This window comes from Macaca thibetana, chromosome 17, assembly GCF_024542745.1.
Source record: "Macaca thibetana thibetana isolate TM-01 chromosome 17, ASM2454274v1, whole genome shotgun sequence".
In the NCBI taxonomy this organism is placed as follows: Eukaryota; Metazoa; Chordata; class Mammalia; order Primates; family Cercopithecidae; genus Macaca; species Macaca thibetana.
In genome coordinates, this window is record NC_065594.1 from 26865754 (window position 1) to 26886185 (window position 20432).

Sequence of the window (20432 nt, forward strand, 5' to 3'; positions counted from 1 at the left end):
GGCTAACACGGTGAAACCCCGTCTCTACTAAAAAATACAAAAAACTAGCTGGGCGAGGTGGCGGGCGCCTATAGTCCCAGCTACTTGGGAGGCTGAGGCAGGAGAATGGCGTAAACCCGGGAGGAGGAGCTTGCAGTGAGCTGAGATCCGGCCACTGCACTCCAGCCTGGGCGACAGAGGGAGACTCCGTCTCAAAAAAAAAAAAAAAAAAAGAAGTATGAGTAAGGTATATTCCTTTTAACCTAGAATTGCTTCCTTTCATGGCCTCAAGAGTAGGATTTCAAAGTCACTTATATTATTATATACAGAAAACTGTAAACTTTCCTAAGGTCAGACTAACTCCTTGCTTCTGAAATGATGAAAGTATTAATGCTAAAAATAATAGATAACATGGACGTTTCAAAGTGTTGAAATGGGTGGAAGGATGAAGCCTCATTAAACTTTGTGAACAAGAATTTAGTGGAAAAATGAAGTCTGGAGCAGAATTTTGAAAGTGTGTTGAACATTGTTTGGCAGAGAAGGCAGAAACTATCATTTAGCAGAAACTGCATGCAAAGAAAGAAAGAAAAAAAAACTTCTATATAGAAAACAAATATACTTCAAATTTTCTCCCAAATTTTATAAATTTCCTTTATATACCCTTTTCTCACTTTTTTTCAAGGTTGTAACTTAATAAGTTGATGTTGCAAGTTACTTTAGGTTGACAATCTTTGTTCTTTTGGATAATTCAAATGTACATTTGAATTCTCTAAGTTCTCTGTTAAAGAGAAATCAGCATGAGGTATTATTGAACTGACCGAATATGGTAACTCTTAATTAACTTTTGTTGTAGAGAATTTCAAATGAATACAAAAATAGACAGTAGTATAATAAGCCTCCATGTACTTATCATGTAACTTCAACAGATAACTTACAGTTAATCTGTAGCCCCATCGCCTGCTCAGTTCCCCCAGCTGTTATTTTGAAGCACATCTTTGCATACCATTTCATCCTTATACATCTCAATATGTATCTCTAAAAAATACTTTTAAAAAAGTGTAATTACAGTGCCGTTTGTTATCACACCTAAAAATCAATAAATAGTGACTCGTTAATATTACTGAATATCTACAAAGTGCTCAGATTTTCTTGTAAAAATAATTAAATTTTTTTTTTACAGGTTGACTGTATCAGAATCAAAATAAGATTTATACTTTGTGATTGGTTGACATGTTTTAAAAACTCTTTTAAAAGTTTCTCTTCCATCCTTTCTTTTTTTCCTTGTAATTTTTTTTTTTTAAATAATCAGATTGTCTTGAGTTTTCCACAGTGTGGTTTTTGCTAATCATATTCTGTGGTATAGTTTAACATGTTCCTCTGTCCTCTCAATTTCTTGTAAGTTGTTGATTGGATCTAGAGGCAATACATACTTTTTATACTTAATCATCTGTAATTTTTTTTTTTTTTTCCAAGACAGAGTCTCACTCTGTCGCCCAGGCCTGGAGTGCAGTGGCACGATCTCGGCTCACTGCAACCTCTGTCTCCCGGGTTCAAGCAATTCTCCTGCTTCAGCCTCGAGAGTAGCTGGGACTATGGGCATGCAGCATCACGCCTAGCTAATTTTTGTATTTTTAGTAGAAACGGGGTTTCACCATGTCGGCCAGGCTGGTCTTGAACTCCTGACCTCGTGATCCACCTGCCTTGGCCTCCCAAAGTACTGGGACTACAGGCGTGATCCACCACACCTGGCCATCTGTAATATTTTTAATAGCTGAACCTGTATTTAGTTTGGATTGGGAATGCTCAAAATAATCCAGGAGATTTTTTAAAATCACAGTTTATTATCATATTATTATATTTACTATAATATATTTATACCTATCTCTTAAAGACATCATAATTTACTAAAACTTAAAATATTGTTTTTATGCTATGTCTAGAAATTGAATTCAGAAATATTTGCTAATTATTTTTAAGACTCTAAGACAGAAAACATTTTTTTCCTCTTGCAGACTAAGATGCACTTAGATTTAGTTTGAAAGTTGGCTATTTGTATGCCTTCTCTTTGTATTTGTTTATGAGACTGTAGTTTACAGTTCTTTTTGGGCTGTTTGGGAGCAGAGTAGACGAGGGATGACAAAAACTAATATTAGTACATAATTCGTAGTAGATATGGATGAAATTGTTATCCTTCTAATAAGTAAAAGTAGTCCAAGATTATTTTTGACCTAAGTTATAGTTAGAATACTTCATTATTTTATATGATGGATGTACAATTGTTCTTATCTAATTTACCACTTTTACAGAAACAGCTGTTATACCCATTAATGGTTCACCTCGCACACCCAGGCGAGGCCAGAACAGGAGTGCACGGATAGCAAAACAACTAGAAAATGATACAAGAATTATTGAAGTTCTCTGTAAAGAACATGAATGTAATATAGATGAGGTAATTTAACTTCATGATTTCTTTAAAACAGTTAAAGTAGATTTAGATGTAAGTTCTCCCTAACAATATTTACTTCTTTTGTGAATAGCATGTTTTTTGTAATTAGTGCTAACTCTTTTGCAGTAATAAAATATTTTGAAAAAATTAATTTGTTATATTTAGTTACTTTGATTTTAAAGAGAGTAGCTCCCTCACTCTGGAATCACTGAAAAGTATATAATCAAGACAATAGTTTTCAAATGTAGTTTTTTATTTTATTCCTCTGAGGTTACTGATACCCCTAATGTTTTAAAATACCCTACCAAGGCTGGGCGTGGTGGCTCACACCTGTAATCCCAGCAATTTGGGAGGCTGAAGTGGGAGGATTTCTTGAGGCCGGGAGGTCTAAACCAGCCTGAACAACATAGTGAGACTCCGTCTCTACAAAATACATATTTAAAAAAATGAGCTGGGCATGGTGGCATGTGCCTGTAGTGCCAGCTACTTGGGAGACTGAGGCAAAAGGACTGCTTGAGCCCAGAAGTTTGAGGTTACAGTGAGCCATGATTGCACGACTGCACTCCAGCGTGGGCGTCAGAGTGAGACTATGTCTCTAAAAACAAACCAACCAACCAAAAAAGCCCTGCTTAGAAAACTCTAGTGCTCTAGTGTTTTGGTTTAGTGATAAGTGATACCGACATTAAATTTCTGTTTGGCCTTCTATAATTACTCTCTTTCTAAATATTACAGCACATAATAACTGCTGGAGAATACATATGAATAACTTATCTTGCTCATAGAATGTGGCTCTTCCAAGGAATCTTACAAATAATATATTAAATCTCCTTTTTATAATGAGTAAACAAGCCTCCAGGGACTGATAGCTTATTATTAACAGAGTCTCCATTAGACTTTGGGATATCTGGTACTACTGCTTCTTTCCTTTTTACCATACAGTTTTTTTCATAATTTGTTTTATTGTCCACAATCACTAACACCAGATAGCAGTAAAAAATGTTACATCTTTGAAATTTCTCTGTTAACTTTGGGAAGGAATGGGAGTGTGGTCCTAAAATCTAGTTTAAGAAGTATTAGAATGATTTATCAAGATATATCATAGTTTTTGCACTATGGCTTACTAATTTCAACAAATATACAGTTAACTCTTGAACAACAGGTTTGAATTGCATGGGTCCATTTACACACAGATTTATTTAATTACATATATTAGAAAAATTTTTGGAGATTTGCAATAATTTGAAAAAACTTGTAGCAAACCATGTAGCCTAGAAATACTGAAAAAATTAAGAAAAAGGCATGTCATGAATGCATAAAATATATGTAGATACTAGTCTATTTTATCATTTACTATACCATAAAATATATATAAATCTATTTAAAAAGTTAAAATTTATCAAAACTTATACAAGCACAGACTGTACATGGTGCCATTTGCAATCACAAGAAATGTAAACAAACATGAAGATGCGATATTAAGTCATAATTTCATAAAATTAACTAGTCCATATTGTACTATTGTAATAATTTTGTAGCCTGTTGCTATTGCGGTAAGCTCAAGTGTTGTATCCACTTAAAAAGCTGCCCCGTGACACTAATCATCTCCATGTGAGCAGTTCATCCTTCCAATAAATTGAATATTGCAATAAAAAGTGACTTCTTGAGGTTTTCACTATTTTTTATCATGTTTAGTGCAATACCATAAACTTTGAATAACACCATAGGACCCATGAGGAGTTGCACTAGTGATGCTGGAATTTTTCCCAAGAAGCAGAGAAAAATCATGACATTACAAGAAAAAGTTGAATTACTTGATAAGTACTGTAGATTGAGGTCTATAGCTTCAGTTGCCTGCTGTCTCAGGCAGATGATTTTTGTTAACAGATGACATAAACTTACTGTAAATGTATTTTCTCTTCTTACAATTTTCCTAATATTTTCTTTTCTCTATTTTTATCATAAGATGATATATATATAGTATGTATATATAGTACATATACAAAATATATGTGCATCAAATCTTTATGTTATTGGTTGGCTCCAGTCAACAGTAGGCTGTTAGTTAAATTTTGGGTACTCAAAAGTAATCGATAGACCTGTAGTCTCAGCTACTTGGGAGGCTGAGGTGGAAGGATGGCTTGAGCCCAAGCGTTCGAAGCTGTAATGCATGTGATGGCACCTGTGAATAGCCACTACACTCCAGCCTAGGCAATATAGAGAGACCCCCTTCTCTAAGAAAATAATAAAAAATAAAAAAGTTATACACAGATGTTTTTACTGCATGGGGGACTGACACCTCTAACTTACCCTGCATTTTTCAAGAGTCAACTTTGTATAGATATAGATATATCAACTTTATATATTCTAAAAAAGAAATTCTGGAAAAGAAAACATATTATGTAGAAATATTAATAGTACATATAAATATGTATACTTATATACATATAAATATATATGCTTTCTTTTTCTAGAATTACAAATTATCTTTACAAATAAGCTGACAAATGTAGTTGAAATGTTTCTTTTTACTCTGGGTTTGTTGCTTATTCATAAGATAATGAATAGCAGCAAATGTAATTTTCTGATTCCTGATTGTTAATTATCTGGATTTCAGAACTACTTGAAAAATTTCATTTTTAAGATTAGGAATAAACCATTTTTCTACTTTTAATTTTAAGGAATTTCTTACAATTTAGAATCTTCATAGTTATGATTTTTAAAGTACAGTCAGTTAAAAGCTTAGGTGGTATTTTAACTGACACTTCATTAACTACATATTGCACTTATGGTTATACAACTATTGGTTAGTCATTTTGATTGGTTAATTTATGGTATATATATGGTTTATATATAATTTATGGTTTATATACCTAATATATAACTAATTGGTTTGTTTATTGTCATATAACTATTGTTTAGTCATACTAATTGGTTAATTAGAACTAGTTACGTTATAAATATTCTAGATAAATGTAAGCTAATTAGGAAACAAAACTAATAAGTATTTCAGAGACTTAATTCTTATAACTTATTTAGGAAATAGAGGTAGGAACTGATATTAAATTACTCCCACCTTAATAAATGTAAACTCCAAGTTTGGCAAGGAAGATAAATAAAGAAAAGCAAATTGTTTAAAATTCTGTTAACACACTGCAAGTATAAAATGGCCAGGAATATAACTCCAGGTTTTCTGAGTGTGTGTGTGTATGTTTTTTTTTAAGATCCATATTAATTATAGGGTGCTTTTGCATAAAACCACGTATACTCCCACAAAACATTTTTATTTCTAATTTTTTGATAGAAAAAAGTTTTATTATCAAAAAGCAGGTAAATATTTCTTTTCTTTTTCTTTTCCTTTTTTTTTTTTTTTGAAACGGAGTTCCGCTCTTGTTGCCCAGGCTAGAGTGCAATGGTGCAATCATGGCTCACCGCAACCTCCACCTCCTGGGTTCAAGCAATTATCCTGCCTCAACCTCCTGAATAGCTGGGATTACAGGCGTGTGCCACCATGCCCAGTTATTTTTTTTGTATTTTTAGTAGAGGTGGGGCTTCTCCACGTTGGTCAGGCTGGCCTCGAACTCCCTACCTCAAGTGATCCGCCTGCTTCGGCCTCCCAAAGTGCTGGGATTACAGGCATGAGCCACCGCGCCCGGCCTGATAAATATTTCGTAATCAGGTCACAAAACCCACAGCCTATAAAGGAAACAATTAATAAATTTAAGTACATGAAAATTAAGAAGTTTTCTCTATCAGAAGACACCACTGAATAATTTGGTTTTGAAATGAATTATTGGGTATTAATTTTGGGTGTGAAATTTTTTTTTAAATTTATGCTTAAAAATTGACTTGATATTTTCTGAGCAGATATCAGATGACCTATGAGTGAAATGTCCAAAAATATACTCTAGAGAGAAATCAGAGGCAATGTAGAAAAGCCTTGGCTTTGGTGGTAGACAGACTGGATTTTAATTCAAACTCTGCCACGAGTCAAGTTGCTTAATTTTTTTGAGTGTCCTGTCTTTTTATCATTTGTTAAATGTGGAATATTGAAATTGGTTTCAAGGGGTTCTCTTCTCATAAATCCCATTTCTTTAACAGTTTCCTACTTACCTTCATATGCATTAAAAAGTAAATAATTGAATTAATTATAAATATTACACTATCTTGAATGGATGTCATTGATAAAATGTCAGTTAACACTTTCATTCTAGTGTTAATAGTGACAGAGATTAGATTTGGTTTTACATTTTAATGATCATGTTGTAACTTCATCTTTTTCAGGTGAAAAATGTTTATTTCAAAAATTTTATACCTTTTATGAATTCTCTTGGACTTGTAACATCTAATGGACTTCCAGAGGTAATCTGAAAGGAAATTTAATAAAATATTAATGTTTTGAGACTATGGAGGGAGGATAATTGTCTAACTTTCTTAGATCAATTTACTGTGTATAAAAAATTTTTTTTTGCCCAAGAAGAATCTAGCCAAGTAGAATTGTGGTGAAACTAACTTTTGTATAGTAACAAAAAGCTTTTGAGTAGATAATCAAATGTGATAGCATCATTTTGTGATTTATACTAGAAATCAATCTTTATTGAAATTTTTCAAAACCCAAAGTATAGACTTTTAAACTTCTAAATACCATTAAATAGCTAAATATTAATAGCTAAATATACACAGTTACATTTGCTTTGGTAAGCATCATTAAGTGTAGGAACCATGATTAATGCCATCTACATTATTGGCATTACTATATTGTAGAACATCTCTTTTGAGGACTTTTAGGAACTACTTAATTGAAAATACAAATGTATTTGTTGAAATGACTGTGACTATTGCAGAAGTGTTTTACCTTTGTGATATTCCATCCATCTATCTGTTTTGTTTCGCATTTTCCTACAAATGTCTTTCCAATGAGAACAGAATAACAGAGCTTTGCATGGTAAGGTGCAATATGTGGAGAAAAGGATGCTGTGATAAATGATGAAGAACAAAACCAGTGTTTTAGAAGCACCTAGTATTAGTCACTATGACCAAAAGGCATGAAATAAAATAGCTAGACTGCTAGTTCTGTAACCTGAATTTATAGCTAGTTTTTGAATTAATTTATTAATTCAACAAATATTTTTTGAATGCTTAATATATGTCAAACATGTGCTAGATGCTATGGATACAGAGATTTCACTCTCAGTCACTATTGTTAAAGTGCTAGTGGGAGAGGCTGACAAAGATATAGACCATTACAGGAGTCTACAAGACTGTGATAAAAGTATTCACAGGGTTCTGCGATATCTCAAAGGAGAATACCTAATCCAAACTGGGGCTGATAGGTTTTGTGGAAAATAGTTTAGAGGTGATGTGATTTCAAATCTGAGTAAGCATTACAGATACAGCATTTACAAGGGTTGGACATTATAGATTCAAAGGTGCAGTGATGTATGATAGTATAGTCTGTTCAGTGAACTCTAAGTAATTCATTAAGGTTGGGATACAGGGCAGAACAATTAAAATATGGTACTGAAGAGGCAGGAAGGGACCAAATGTTATATTAATAAGTCTTGTTACCACTTTTGGTACCAAAAAATAGGCTGCTCATAACTTTAAAATCTGTTATAGCAATCTTTTTTTTCCTTTAGAAGGATTACAGTTTTAATATAAATCTTAAGAGTAATTTTACTTTTTCTCCAATATTTCACATAATATAGCCAATCAATAGATGACTGGTAATTAGTGCCTCAACTAAGGTAGGACAGGAACAATGATTAAACTTAATCAAGCACAGATTACTGTTCTATCTAATACGTTTATGAAGATTAATGAAAAGTTTGCATTTAATTGGGTTTCTTCCTATCTCTCCTTTTAGAATGCAATTTTACTTCTCTCAGGTTGGAATCACTTTGGCATTAAAAGTCACAGTAGAAGACATGCCAATAGCTTTCTCTTGGGCATTGGTTTTTAAAGTATGATTTAAAAATTATGGATCAGAACTGATGAAAGATTTACAAATTCTAGCAATTGAAAAAGTATCTAAGATTGGGAATAAATTGTGCAAGTGTGTTAATTGAACTGATAAACTTTTCTCTTGCCCAAGATGCTTGACTGAAGGGTACTGGAGTGAACCAAAGGGTTTAGAAAACATTGGTAGAATATGTAATCAAGGGGATTTGTAATAATGTTTGAAAAAATATTTTATATTGATAAACATAAAAGATTAAAAGTAGACCGGGCACGGTGGCTCACACCTGTAATCCTAGTACTTTGGGAGGCCGAGGCAGGTGGATCACCTGAGGTCAGGAGTTCAAGACCAGCTTGGCCAACATGGTGAAACCCCATCTCTACTAAAAATACAAAAATTAGCTGGGCGTGGTAGCAGGTACCTATAATCCCAGCTCCTTGGGAGGCTGAGCAGGAGAACCCATCGCTTGAACCCGGTGGCTGGAGGTAGCAGTGAGCTGAGACTGTGCCACTGCACTCCAGCTTGGGCAAAAGAGTGAAACTCCATCTCAAAAAAAAAAAAAAAGATTAAAAGTAAAGCATATATGGAATGTTTGGAAAATCTTGGCAGTTAAACAGTTATAATAATACCTATTTTTATCTTAGGTACTGTTTTGTAGCATTGGTTATCTTTGTCTACGTAAAATTCTAGTAAATCTTTCATATGCATGAAATAGACCTAAAATCAAAGTTGAACAAATATTGCAATTTTCTGTACCTCACTTTTAGATAGACCTTATTTATATTGCATGCAAACTCAGTGTATATTGCAAAATTAAATGTATATTGTACAAAAATTCTTTAATGAAATCTGTGCCTCTGTGTTCTGAGAGATGTAATGACATGTAAAGGATAATTGTCAGTGACTTTTTTCTTTCAAGGTTGAAAGTCTGTCTAAACGATATGAAGAAATTTATCTTAAAAATAAAGATCTAGATGCAAGATTATTTTTGGATCATGATAAGACTCTTCAGACTGATTCTATAGACAGGTATTGCACATGGTATATTTGATTGATTTGCCTTAGATATAGGTTGATACTGATATAGGTAGATTATATAGTTTTTAGCTTAGCGACCTTTAGATATCATTTGTAACAAATTACTTTCAAATGTCTTTATACAAAGAAAAGCTTAACAGTATTTTAAGCATATAACTTATCTACAAATATAGATTTAATGTGAATTGTGTGTCCTATAACAGTTACCTTTTTGCAGTTAACTGAATATAATTTTTTAAAATGTGCACCTAAAGATAATGTCTAAAGTAATTAGTTTCTGCAAATAGTGGTCTCTATTTTATTACTATCCTTTCATATACTATTGCTGCCTGGTTTATTAAAAAAAGTTAATACAAAAGTGTAGTCTCTTTTATTATCATGTAGAAACCTAAAATTGGAATGGTTGAGACTGATTGTTAAAATTTTTGACTGATCATAAGTAAAGTTAATTTTGTGTCTTTAGCATGAACTCTTTTAATATGAAACTGAAAATATGCGTAATTTAGAAGTTAAACACAGTAAAGTGTTTTAAATTTTATTTAAGTGGAAATAAAGTTTTTGGAAGGAATAATGCATTAAAAAACTTGAGTTTTAATGCTTTTTAATACTGAACAATTTGGTTATCAATACCACCAGGGAGAAAGCATCTGACTTTCACTTTAAAAAAAATAATGGTTGGTATACCTCTTTGTCATAAGCATAATGGAAAGAGACCCACAATTAAAAACAATAGTGAAAAAGATTTTATTTAAGCAGCAGTTGGGTCATCTATTTTCTATCATATCTATTATTGAGTTATCATTTTATATGATTTTATGAGACAACAGAAGCATTATACTGTTTTTTTGATGCATAAAGCACAAATTGTAAATTTTCAGTATGTGAATGACTTCGCTTATTGTGATTTAGTTTTGAAACACAGAGAACACCGCGAAAAAGTAACCTTGATGAAGAGGTGAATGTGATTCCTCCACACACTCCAGTTAGGTATGAATTTTCCTACTTTTAATTATATTATAATTTTGTTATTCATTGCTTTATAGTGTTTCAGATTTGTTCACATGTTTCTTTATGTATTCATACATACATGTAAGAAATACATGTATCCACTCATACATACATACATGTAAGAAATATATATTGAAGGCCAGGTGCGATGGGTCACACCTGTAATCCCAGCACTTTGGGAGAACAAGGCGGGCAGATCACCTGAGGTCAGGAGTTTGAGACCAGCCTGCCCAATATGGTGAAACCCCATCTCTACTAGAAATACAAAATTAGCCGGGTGTGGTGGTGCACACCTGTAATCCCAGCTGCTCGGGAGGCTGAGGCAGGAGAATTGCTTGAACCTAGGAGGCGGAGGTTGCAGAGAGCTGAGATTGTGCCATTGTACTTCAGCCTGGGTGACAAGAACGAAACTCTGTCTCAAAAAAAAAAAAAAAAAAAAGAAAAAATATGTTATGTATAATCTTTGTGTGCTGGGCATTTTACTAGTTGCTGAAGATACGGTTATTGGACCTAGTTTTGTCTATCCTTAAGGAGCATAACCTAAAATAGGAATGTGTTCCATTTCAGTAAATAAAAAAGAAAAAATTAAAAGTATCACTATTTGATCTGCATACAACCTAAAAGGATTAGAACTATTTTTTATGTCTTTTTCCTCACTCATTTCCCACCTCAAAATCTGTTATCAAGGCTTGTTGAATAATCTACCTCCAAAATATTTCCTGAGTTCATCTACTTTTCTCCATTTCTGCTCTCCCAACTCTTGTCCAAGACATCGTTCTCTTTCTCTTGGATTTTTTTGCAGTAGCCTACTACCTGCATCTGGTCTCTTCACTGTTCCTGTCTCCTCACCATCAAAGCTATTCTCCATAAAGCCCCCAGAATTTCTCCTAGAAATGTAAATCAGTTACATTCACCTTGCTGTTAAAACCCTCTGACTGCATCCCATTACAATTGGTATACAATGCAAATTCCTTAACAATGCCTAAAAGATCTTATCTGATCTGGTTTCTGTTGCCTCTCCAACCTCATCTTGTTTACTTTCTTGCTCTGTGTTAGCCACACATTGGCCTTCTCTTAGTTTCTTGGGATTTCCAAGTTCTTTTGTACTTTGAAAACCCTTGTATCCCTCTTCTTGATAGTCCCTCTTCTTGAAACTCTTCCTCCTTTTCTTTCCATGGATTACCAACTGCTACTCTTCATTCAGCACAAATATTGCTTTTGAAAATATGTTTCTCTCTGAAGTATTTTATTATTTCTCATAGCATCCTGTTCCATTCTTTATAGCATGCATCCCAATTTATATTGATAGATTCATTTGTGTTTGCTTATTTTTTACTAATACCCAAAATAGCCTTAAAATTCCATATCACAGAGACCATAACTTTTTTGTTCACTATCTAATAATTAGGACCTGTTATAATACTTGATACATAATAGGCAATCAGTAATATATTTCAAATGACTGTATAAATATGTACATGAATACATTTTCATGTAAGTATAGTATATACTTATGGACAAGATACTGAGATGACACAGAAGGGACTATAAAGCAATGTCTGAACTGAATTTTGAAACATGTAAAGGCCTTTGCCACAGGATAAAGATTTTAGGGAATGGGAACAGCATGTTCAAAGGTATGGAAGTGTGAAACATGTAAGTGGAGAAAACTCTGCTGTCACACTACCGACAACAATCAACACAGAAATCAACACATTTGGAATCAACACATTTGTACAACATTATGTGACCAAATGTGGGCAAGTTTTCCTCACCAAGAAACAAGCAATCAGTTCTGCAGCAGTCCCCAGCTGGGTGTCCTCTAATTTACTTCTGACACTGGTTACCTGGAGATAGTGTCAGATCCCACGGGTTGAGGGCTCAGTCCCCAAAACTGGCCCCAACTTCAGATGCCAATTGTAAGTCTGGGTTTTTGGATCTTCTGACCAAAGGGCTTCAAGTTGGGGATCCCATGACACCTCTTAGGTTCGATTAATTTGCTAGAGTGGTTCACAAAACTCAAACACTTCTGTTTACTGGTCTATTATAGATGATATTACAAAGGATATGGATGTAAAGATGCATAGGATGAGGTATGGGGGATGGGATGGGAAGCTTCTATGCCCTCCCTGGCCAGACAGCTGTCCAGGAGCCTCCACGTGTTCAGCTCTCCGGAAGTTCTCTGAACCCTGCCATTTTGGGTTTTTATGGAGGCCTCATTGCATAGGCATGACAGATTAAATCATTGGCTATTGATTATCAACCTAACCTTCAGCTTCCCTCCCCTCCCCAGAGGTTGGGGGCTAGGGTCGAAGGTTCCAATCCTCTAACTCTGTTTTGGGCTTTCTAGTGACTAGCCCCCATCCAGAAGCTTCCTAGGGGCTGCCAGCCATGTCAATTCATTAGCACACAAAAAGACATCACTGGAGTTTCTAAGTATTTTAGGAGTTGTATGTCAGGATATGGGGTCAAAGACCAAACGTGTATTTCATAATATCACATAACACAATGTGTCTGGGAAACTATTAGCAGCTCTGTATTGATTGACTGTAAAATGAGAGTAGGAAGTCACAGGAGAGGAGAGTGGGTGCTAGATATGAGGGGCCTTATATGCCATACTCACAAATTTGGACTGTAGCATGTGTATGATAGAGCCTGTGCTATAAATGGATGTTAAGCAGGGGTAAGGATAAAATCAGACATAATTTTTGCAAGTTCACATGGTAATAGTCTGTGGGGGGGATAGACTGAGGAGAATAAGAAAAAGTGAGAAATAAACCTGTCAGTCTGTCTCAGTGGTTCTTAACCAGGTGTGCAAATTAGAATAACCTGAGGAATTTTGTTTTGATTTTTCTTTTAAAAAATTGTGTGTCCACTGAGGAATATGCCTTGGCCTTACTACCACAGACATAGTACATGAAAATCTCTGGACTTGTCTGTTGCAGCAGTTTACTTGAGAGGTTTTAAAGATCTGACCCAATGGTAGTGGTGGGAATGAAGGAACAATAACAGATTTGATAAATATTTGATGAATTCATACTTAGAATATTGTTCTAGAGGCATTTCTGAAGAAGCTATCTAGTAAGCAGTAGGATAGTCTTCTATAGATTTGGGAATCATCAGGGGAGTTAAAACCATAAAAACAATGAGATTGCTTGAAGTGAGGGTGCATAATGGCAAGAGTCAGTGGCTAAGGGCTGAAGCTTAAAGGATGCTAGCATTAAGGACTAGATAGAAGTTGTGAGGTTCTAGAGCAGGGGTCCCCAACTCCTGGGCCAGGGACCAGTCTGTGTCCCCTTACGAACCGGGCCATACAGCAGGAGGTGAGTGGTGGACAGACAAGCGAGCATTACCGCCTGAGCTCTACAACTCCTGTCAGATCAGCAGTGGAATTAGATTCCTGTAGGTGCGTGAACCCTATTGTGAACTGTGCATGTGAGGGATCTAGATTGTGTACTCCTTATGAGAATTTAATGGCTGATGATCTGAGGTAGAACAGTTCAAAACTATTCCCCCTACCCTCTGTGGTCCATGGAAAAATTGTCTTCCATGAAACCAGTCCGTGTTACCAAAAAGATTGGGGACCGCTGTTCTAGAGAATGGGAAAGTATGGTTGGGAAGCGCAGAGAGTGAAGCCAAGAAAGCTGAGGGAGGGAGGGAGTTTCATTAAGAGCAAGTGTTTCTCTAACAGTGTCAAATGCTTCAAGGAAGGTCAAGTATTAGAACAAATGAGAAAAGTCTTTTGTTTTTACCAGTTGGTCATATGTGGCTTCAATCACTGTAGCTTAAATATGGTTAATGGACACAGAAGCATATAGAAGCTGTGTTGTAATATATTTGAAAGGCGAGGCCAGGTGTGGTGGCTCACGCCTGTAATCCTGGCACTTTGGGAGGCCAAGGTGGGCACATCACCTGAGGGCAGAAGTTTGAAACCAGCCTGGGCAACATGGCAAAACCCCGTCTCTACTAAAAATACAAAAATTAGTCCAGTGTGGTGGTGGGCATCTGTAATCCCAGATAATCAGGAGGCTGAGGCAGGAGAATCGCTTGAACCCGGGAAGTGGAGGTTGCAGTGAGCCAAGATTGCGCCACTGCGCTCCAGCCTGGGCGATAGAGCAAGACTCCTTCTCAAAAAAAAAAAAAGAAAGAAAGAAAAAAGAAAAGAAAAAGAAAAGAAAGATGAGGAAGGTAAATACTGGTTTACACATGCTTAGCTGAGAACACTGAGCATATTTTACTAAATAATATTTGAGGATCTTTTCAGCCCTAAACAGTCTACAGTTCTTTGCATAATTAAAGTATCCCAAATGTTCAGCTACTCCAAAATTGTAATATTGATATTTACCATATACTGCCCCCTTCATATACACACACATAAAATTATAGAATTAATGAGATCTTAAGAGATTGACCTAATTTTATGCTTTGAAAATGGTGACTTTTAAATGTATCCAGGATCTTAGTATCCTTTCTTCTTGAAGGTCTCTGTAAAGAAGAATCATCTGATTCTTTACTTGAGTTGCTAAATATCTTATTGTCTTTAGTTTGAAAATGTTTAACATTTGATTGCAATAATGTTTTCTTAAAACAATACCATTTTGTTGCCAGTTTATATAGTTTCTCCTAAAAATAATGCCACTATTTTATTGATATGTAGTTTTATTAGTAAATAAGTATATCCATTCTATAACTATAAACTTATTGATTGTGAATACATATTTTCTTAAAGATTTAAGTGAAATGTAATTTCTTATAAACCATAGTCTTATTTGAGGGAATGTAAAGACAAGCGGGAGGCAGTGTATTTGAAGACACGTTTAACTTGGGGGATAGAAAACATTTCATTTTTTCCTTTTTTTCTCCCTTCATTGCTTAATACATTTTCCTATTTTTTTCCCCTCTAGGACTGTTATGAACACTATCCAACAATTAATGATGATTTTAAATTCAGCAAGTGATCAACCTTCAGAAAATCTGATTTCCTATTTTAATGTAAGCCATATATGAAACATTATTTATTGTAATATCTTGGCAAAGAAACTTGAAATTAAAAGTTAAAGTACTGGATTCTTTTTAAAGTACTTATCTCCTATCTAACATGTAGTTATCCATAATCTTGTCTTGCTTAGTATTGTTTTATTTATACAGTGTTATTTAAAAAAAATTTTATATTTACCTATTTGCCTTGCTCACCATTCTTTCTTACAACTGATGCCTCACTTCTGAGATCATTGTTTTCGTCTTCAGATATATCCTTTGATAATTACTTTAGTGGTATTAATTTGGGATGAACTTTTTGAGGTTTTGTTTTGTTTTTTGGTTTGAAATTTTCTTTACTCTTATTTCTTTGTGAGATCGCTTTGCTGGATCTTCAATTCCAGGTTGACATTTACTTTTTAGACTCTTATAAGTTTGAAGATAATACATTTCCTGGATCCCATTTTTGCTAATTAAGAAGTCTTATGTCACTCGATCTAACTGTTGTTCCTTTATAGTTAATCTATCTTTTTCTCTCTGGCTACTTTTAAGATCTTTTCTTTGAATGTAGTGTTAGATAGGACTTAACATTCCCCATACCCCTATAATCTTTTTCATCCAATATTTAACCCGTTTTTATTTACAATTCTTACCTGGCCCTGTTAGCATTGTAGTTTGCAACTCCTGATAGACAATGAGTTTGATATCTGAAGGCATCTGCTACCCTCTCTCCCCTGAAGACAAGGAGAGAGAAAGAGAGAGAATGAAACTATCATCAATGTTGCTTGCTTGCTCCTTCGCTCCTTCCTTAAACTCAGATGAGGGTTGGGACCCACTGAAATGCTCATCCTCTAAAATTGGACATAGGGTCAGGAGACTTATTAAAATTTGGCTTATTTCAGCAACTGTGCTTTTTGTACTTGTTAACAATTCATTCATTGCCATAACCTGTCTGTAATTTTGTCATAATCTGTTGTCATCTCTTGCTGTGTTCCCCCAGGAATTAGCAAAGTAATATCTGTCATCATATTCATAATTGTTTTGGCTCAGAATTGATTTTGTTTGTCCAACATGCATAAAGTCACTTTTGTTTATGAGTTATCTATAGCACAAGAATATATGCCAAAACATATGTACCCAGGTACCTAAACCTTTTAGCAAGGGATAATGGAAGAATTTAAAAGAATGATAAGCTCTTTCTTCTTATATCATTTTGAATACTTCCTCCAATATTTGGAGTATGTAGGAGTTCTTTTTTATTTAAAAAAATTCTGCCTCAAAGACTTTTTTTTAAACTTGGAAACTATATGATCTTTATTTATGTTTTTATACAGTTTTTCAACCCTCGCTTCCTTCCTTCCCTCCTCCCTCTAGTAGTGCCTAGTGTCTATTGTTGCCATCTTTATGTCCATGAGTACGCGATATTTAGCTCCCACTTATTAATGAGAACATGCAGTATTTGTTTTTCTTTTTCTGTATTAATTTGTTTAGGATAATGACCTCCAGCTACATCCATGTGGCTGCAAAGGGCATAACTTCGTTCTTTTTTTTAATGACTGTGTAGTACTCCATAGTGTATGAGTACCACATTTTCTTTATACAGTCCACCATTGATGGGCACCTAGGTTGATTCCATGTCTTTCCTATTGTGAATAGCACTCCAGTGGACATATGAGTGCATGTGAAAGACATTTTCTAGAGCTCAATTTAAAGCCTAACTTTTAATGAAGCTTAAAAGCTTAATTATGTAGATGATAAGTTGCATATGTCAAAGTGAACATGTCTTGAAGGTCATTATGTTTTTTCTTTATTTTAATTCTCTATTATTTCAAGTTTCTTAATTTTTAAAATTAATGCCATCTTCCCTCCATGTGAAATCTTAGAAGCTATGAACATTTTAATGGACATTTTGGCAACAATTGTTTTATGACAGGAAATGCTTGTTTGTTATATGTTTCTAAGATTTTTGTGCTGTTTTTTTTTTTTCAGGAATATAGAATTGTTGATATTCTAGATTGTGAAAATGTTGATAGACAATGCACATTAGAATGAAAATTATAATCTTCTTCTTATTTTTTTGAGACAGAGTTTCACTCTGTCGCCTAGGCTGGAGTGAAGTGGCATGATCTTGGCTCACTACAACCTCCACCTCGTGGGTTCAAGTGATTCTTGTGCCTCAGCCTCCCAAGTAGCTGGGATTACAGGAGCCTGCTACCATGTCCAGCTAATTATTGTAATTTTTGTAGAGGTGGTGTTTGACCATGTTTCCCAGGCTGGTCTCAAACTCCAGACCTCTGGTGATCTGCTCATCTCAGTTTCCCAAAGTGCTGGGATTACAGTCATGAGCCACTGTGCCTGGCCATACTCTTAATTTTAGAAATTTTATTTTTGAATGTATATTTTGAATGTATTTTATGTATAAAGGATTAAAAAAATAAATCTTTGTAGCTGATGAGAATCATGCTGTGATTACTTTTAATATATCATAATATGAATTATATAATATTATAATACATTATAATATGCATTTTAATACATCATCTTGTGATGTGTTATAATTATTAAAGTTGAATAGCCCCATTCCAAATGATACATGTATGGGAACTTCTTTTGAACAATTTCCCTATCTTGTATTTCTGAAAATGTAATTAAATGATTTAGCTAATTCATAACTCTTTCAAAGCACATTTTAAAATTAGGAAATGGGCCGGGCATGGTGGCTCACACCTGTAATCCCAGCACTTTGGGAGGACGAGGTGGTTGGATCACTTGAAGTCAGGAGTTCGAGACCAGCCTGGCCAACATGGTGAAACCCCATCTCTACTAAAAAGACAAAAATTAGTGAAGCATGGAGGTGCATGCCTATAATCCCAGCTACTTGGGATGCTGAGGCAGGAGAATCACTTGAACTTGGGAGGTGGAGGTTGCAGCGAACCGAGATCGCGCTACTGCACTCCAGCCTGGGCGACAGAGTGAGACTTTGTCTCAAAAAAAAAAAAAAAAAAAAATTAGGAAATGATACCAGCGCAAGCCTTGGTTTTATTTCATTTGCTTTTTTGGAAGCAATATACATCCCAATATAACCCTTAATTGAAGATATTTTATGAGAATGTATGAGGCTCTTTTTGATGGATGGAAAGCTTAACAAATTTGCTCTTCTTTAGCCTAGTGGCAGAAAATTTAGATAATAGGGTTTTTTAGTTGTACTCTAGTATTTTTTGGTCATTAACATCCAATGAAATTATATTGTCTGCTTATGTTCAGTAGTTGTGGTTACCTAGTTATTGTGGAAGCGTTTCCACATTTTTATAAACAATTTTAAAAGTCATATATTATGGAGCAGAAAATATTAATTCTGATTACACAGTATCCTCGACATTGATTTCTGTTTTTACCTCCTAAAGAACTGCACAGTGAATCCAAAAGAAAGCATACTGAAAAGAGTGAAGGATATAGGATACATCTTTAAAGAGAAATTTGCTAAAGCTGTGGGACAGGGATGTGTCGAAATTGGATCACAGGTAACTTGAATTCATTTTAATTAGTGGTACTATAGAGTAATAATGTTAAAAGCAGCATCTTTCCAGTTGGTATAAATACTCTAACAGTATTTGTCTAGTAGTATAAAATACTGGCAGATACTATATCCCTGCTGCCTGTGGATGTTGCTATTTATAGGAAACTGTATGGGAAACTACCTCCCACCCCATTATAAAAGCTATGTAATAAAGGAACACATACCACTTGTAGAAACTTTAGAAAATACAACTAAGAAAAAAATTGAAATCTTTGATATTAAATTTTTGATTTTGCTTTGACTTCTACATGTATGACTGTTCATGTATGCATATCCTAATGTGAATGGGACTATACTATACATGCCATTTCTCAGTGATATTACTGAGTGATATCATTATTATTTCAGGAAATCTAAAGCTAATATAATAGGTAAGAGTATGGGCCATGGAGTTACAGCCCTGGGTTTATATTTGGTTCTACCATTGTCAATCTTGGACATGTCATTTAACTTCTCTGAGAATCAGGTTCTATATTTGCTCTGCTTTTTTGTGTGGCATTAATGAGGATAATATACAAAAATATATTGGAAAACTGTAGTCCACTGTACACATTTATTTCAGTGTAGTGAGGTTATGTTTTGATGCCATCAGTGATTTAAACATTGATATTTAATGGTTCTTTTTGATCCTACAGCCATGCGCCACTTAACAGGCATATGTTCTGACAAATGCATCATTAGGCAGTTTTGTTGTGTGAACCTGGTAGAGTGTGTCTATACAAACCAATGTGTTACCATTTGTGTATCTAAACATATCCAAATACAGAAAAGGTACATTAAAGATATAGTATAAAAGATAAACAATGGAACACCTGCACAGAGCACTTACTATGAATGGAGCTTACAGGATTGAAAGTTGCTCTGAATGCGTCAGTGAGTGAATGTGAAGGCCTACAACATTACCTATGACATTACTGTACACTATCATAGACTTTATAAATACTACACTTAGGCTAAACTAATTTCATAAACATTTTTTCTTCAGTAGTGAATTAACTATAGCTCACCGTAACTTTTTTACTTTATAAATCTTCAGTTTGGAAAAAACTTTTGACTCTTATAATAACACTTAGCTTAAAACACAAACACCTTGTCCAGCTGTACAAAAATATTTTCTTTCTTTATAATCCTTATTCTATATGCTTTTTTTCTATTTACATTTTGTTTTCAATTTCATAAACATTTTTGCCCAAAACAAAGGCAAACACACATTAGCCTAGGCCTACACAGGATCAGGATTAATAATACCACTGTCTTCTGCCTCCAAATTCTGTCCCAACTCTTCAGGGACAATAAAATGCATGGAGCTGTCATCTCCTATGACGATGATGCTATCTTCTGGAATATCTCCTGAAGGAGCTGCCTGAGGTTGTTTTACAATTAACTTTTTTTTTTTTTCTTACAAGTAGAAGGAGGATGCTCTAAAATAATGAAAAGTATAGGATAATAAA

At 34.5% G+C, this 20432-nt stretch overlaps 2 protein-coding genes across 4 annotated transcripts in view; one reads left to right on the top strand and one right to left on the bottom strand.

Moving 5' to 3' along the window:
• MED4 (mediator complex subunit 4) overlaps window positions 1–20432 on the bottom strand; it is a 1135161-nt gene that overhangs the window by 297514 nt on the left and 817215 nt on the right. The window lies entirely within an intron of this gene.
• Window positions 1–20432, top strand: part of RB1 (RB transcriptional corepressor 1) — a 175546-nt gene that overhangs the window by 61178 nt on the left and 93936 nt on the right. For all 3 annotated transcript variants that reach the window (XM_050766265.1, XM_050766262.1, XM_050766263.1), the window contains 6 exons: window positions 2286–2428; window positions 6707–6784; window positions 9301–9410; window positions 10329–10406; window positions 15332–15419; window positions 18809–18925. In XM_050766265.1, the coding sequence (XP_050622222.1) occupies window positions 2286–2428; window positions 6707–6784; window positions 9301–9410; window positions 10329–10406; window positions 15332–15419; window positions 18809–18925 (614 nt within the window). The remainder of the gene's footprint in view (window positions 1–2285; window positions 2429–6706; window positions 6785–9300; window positions 9411–10328; window positions 10407–15331; window positions 15420–18808; window positions 18926–20432) is intronic.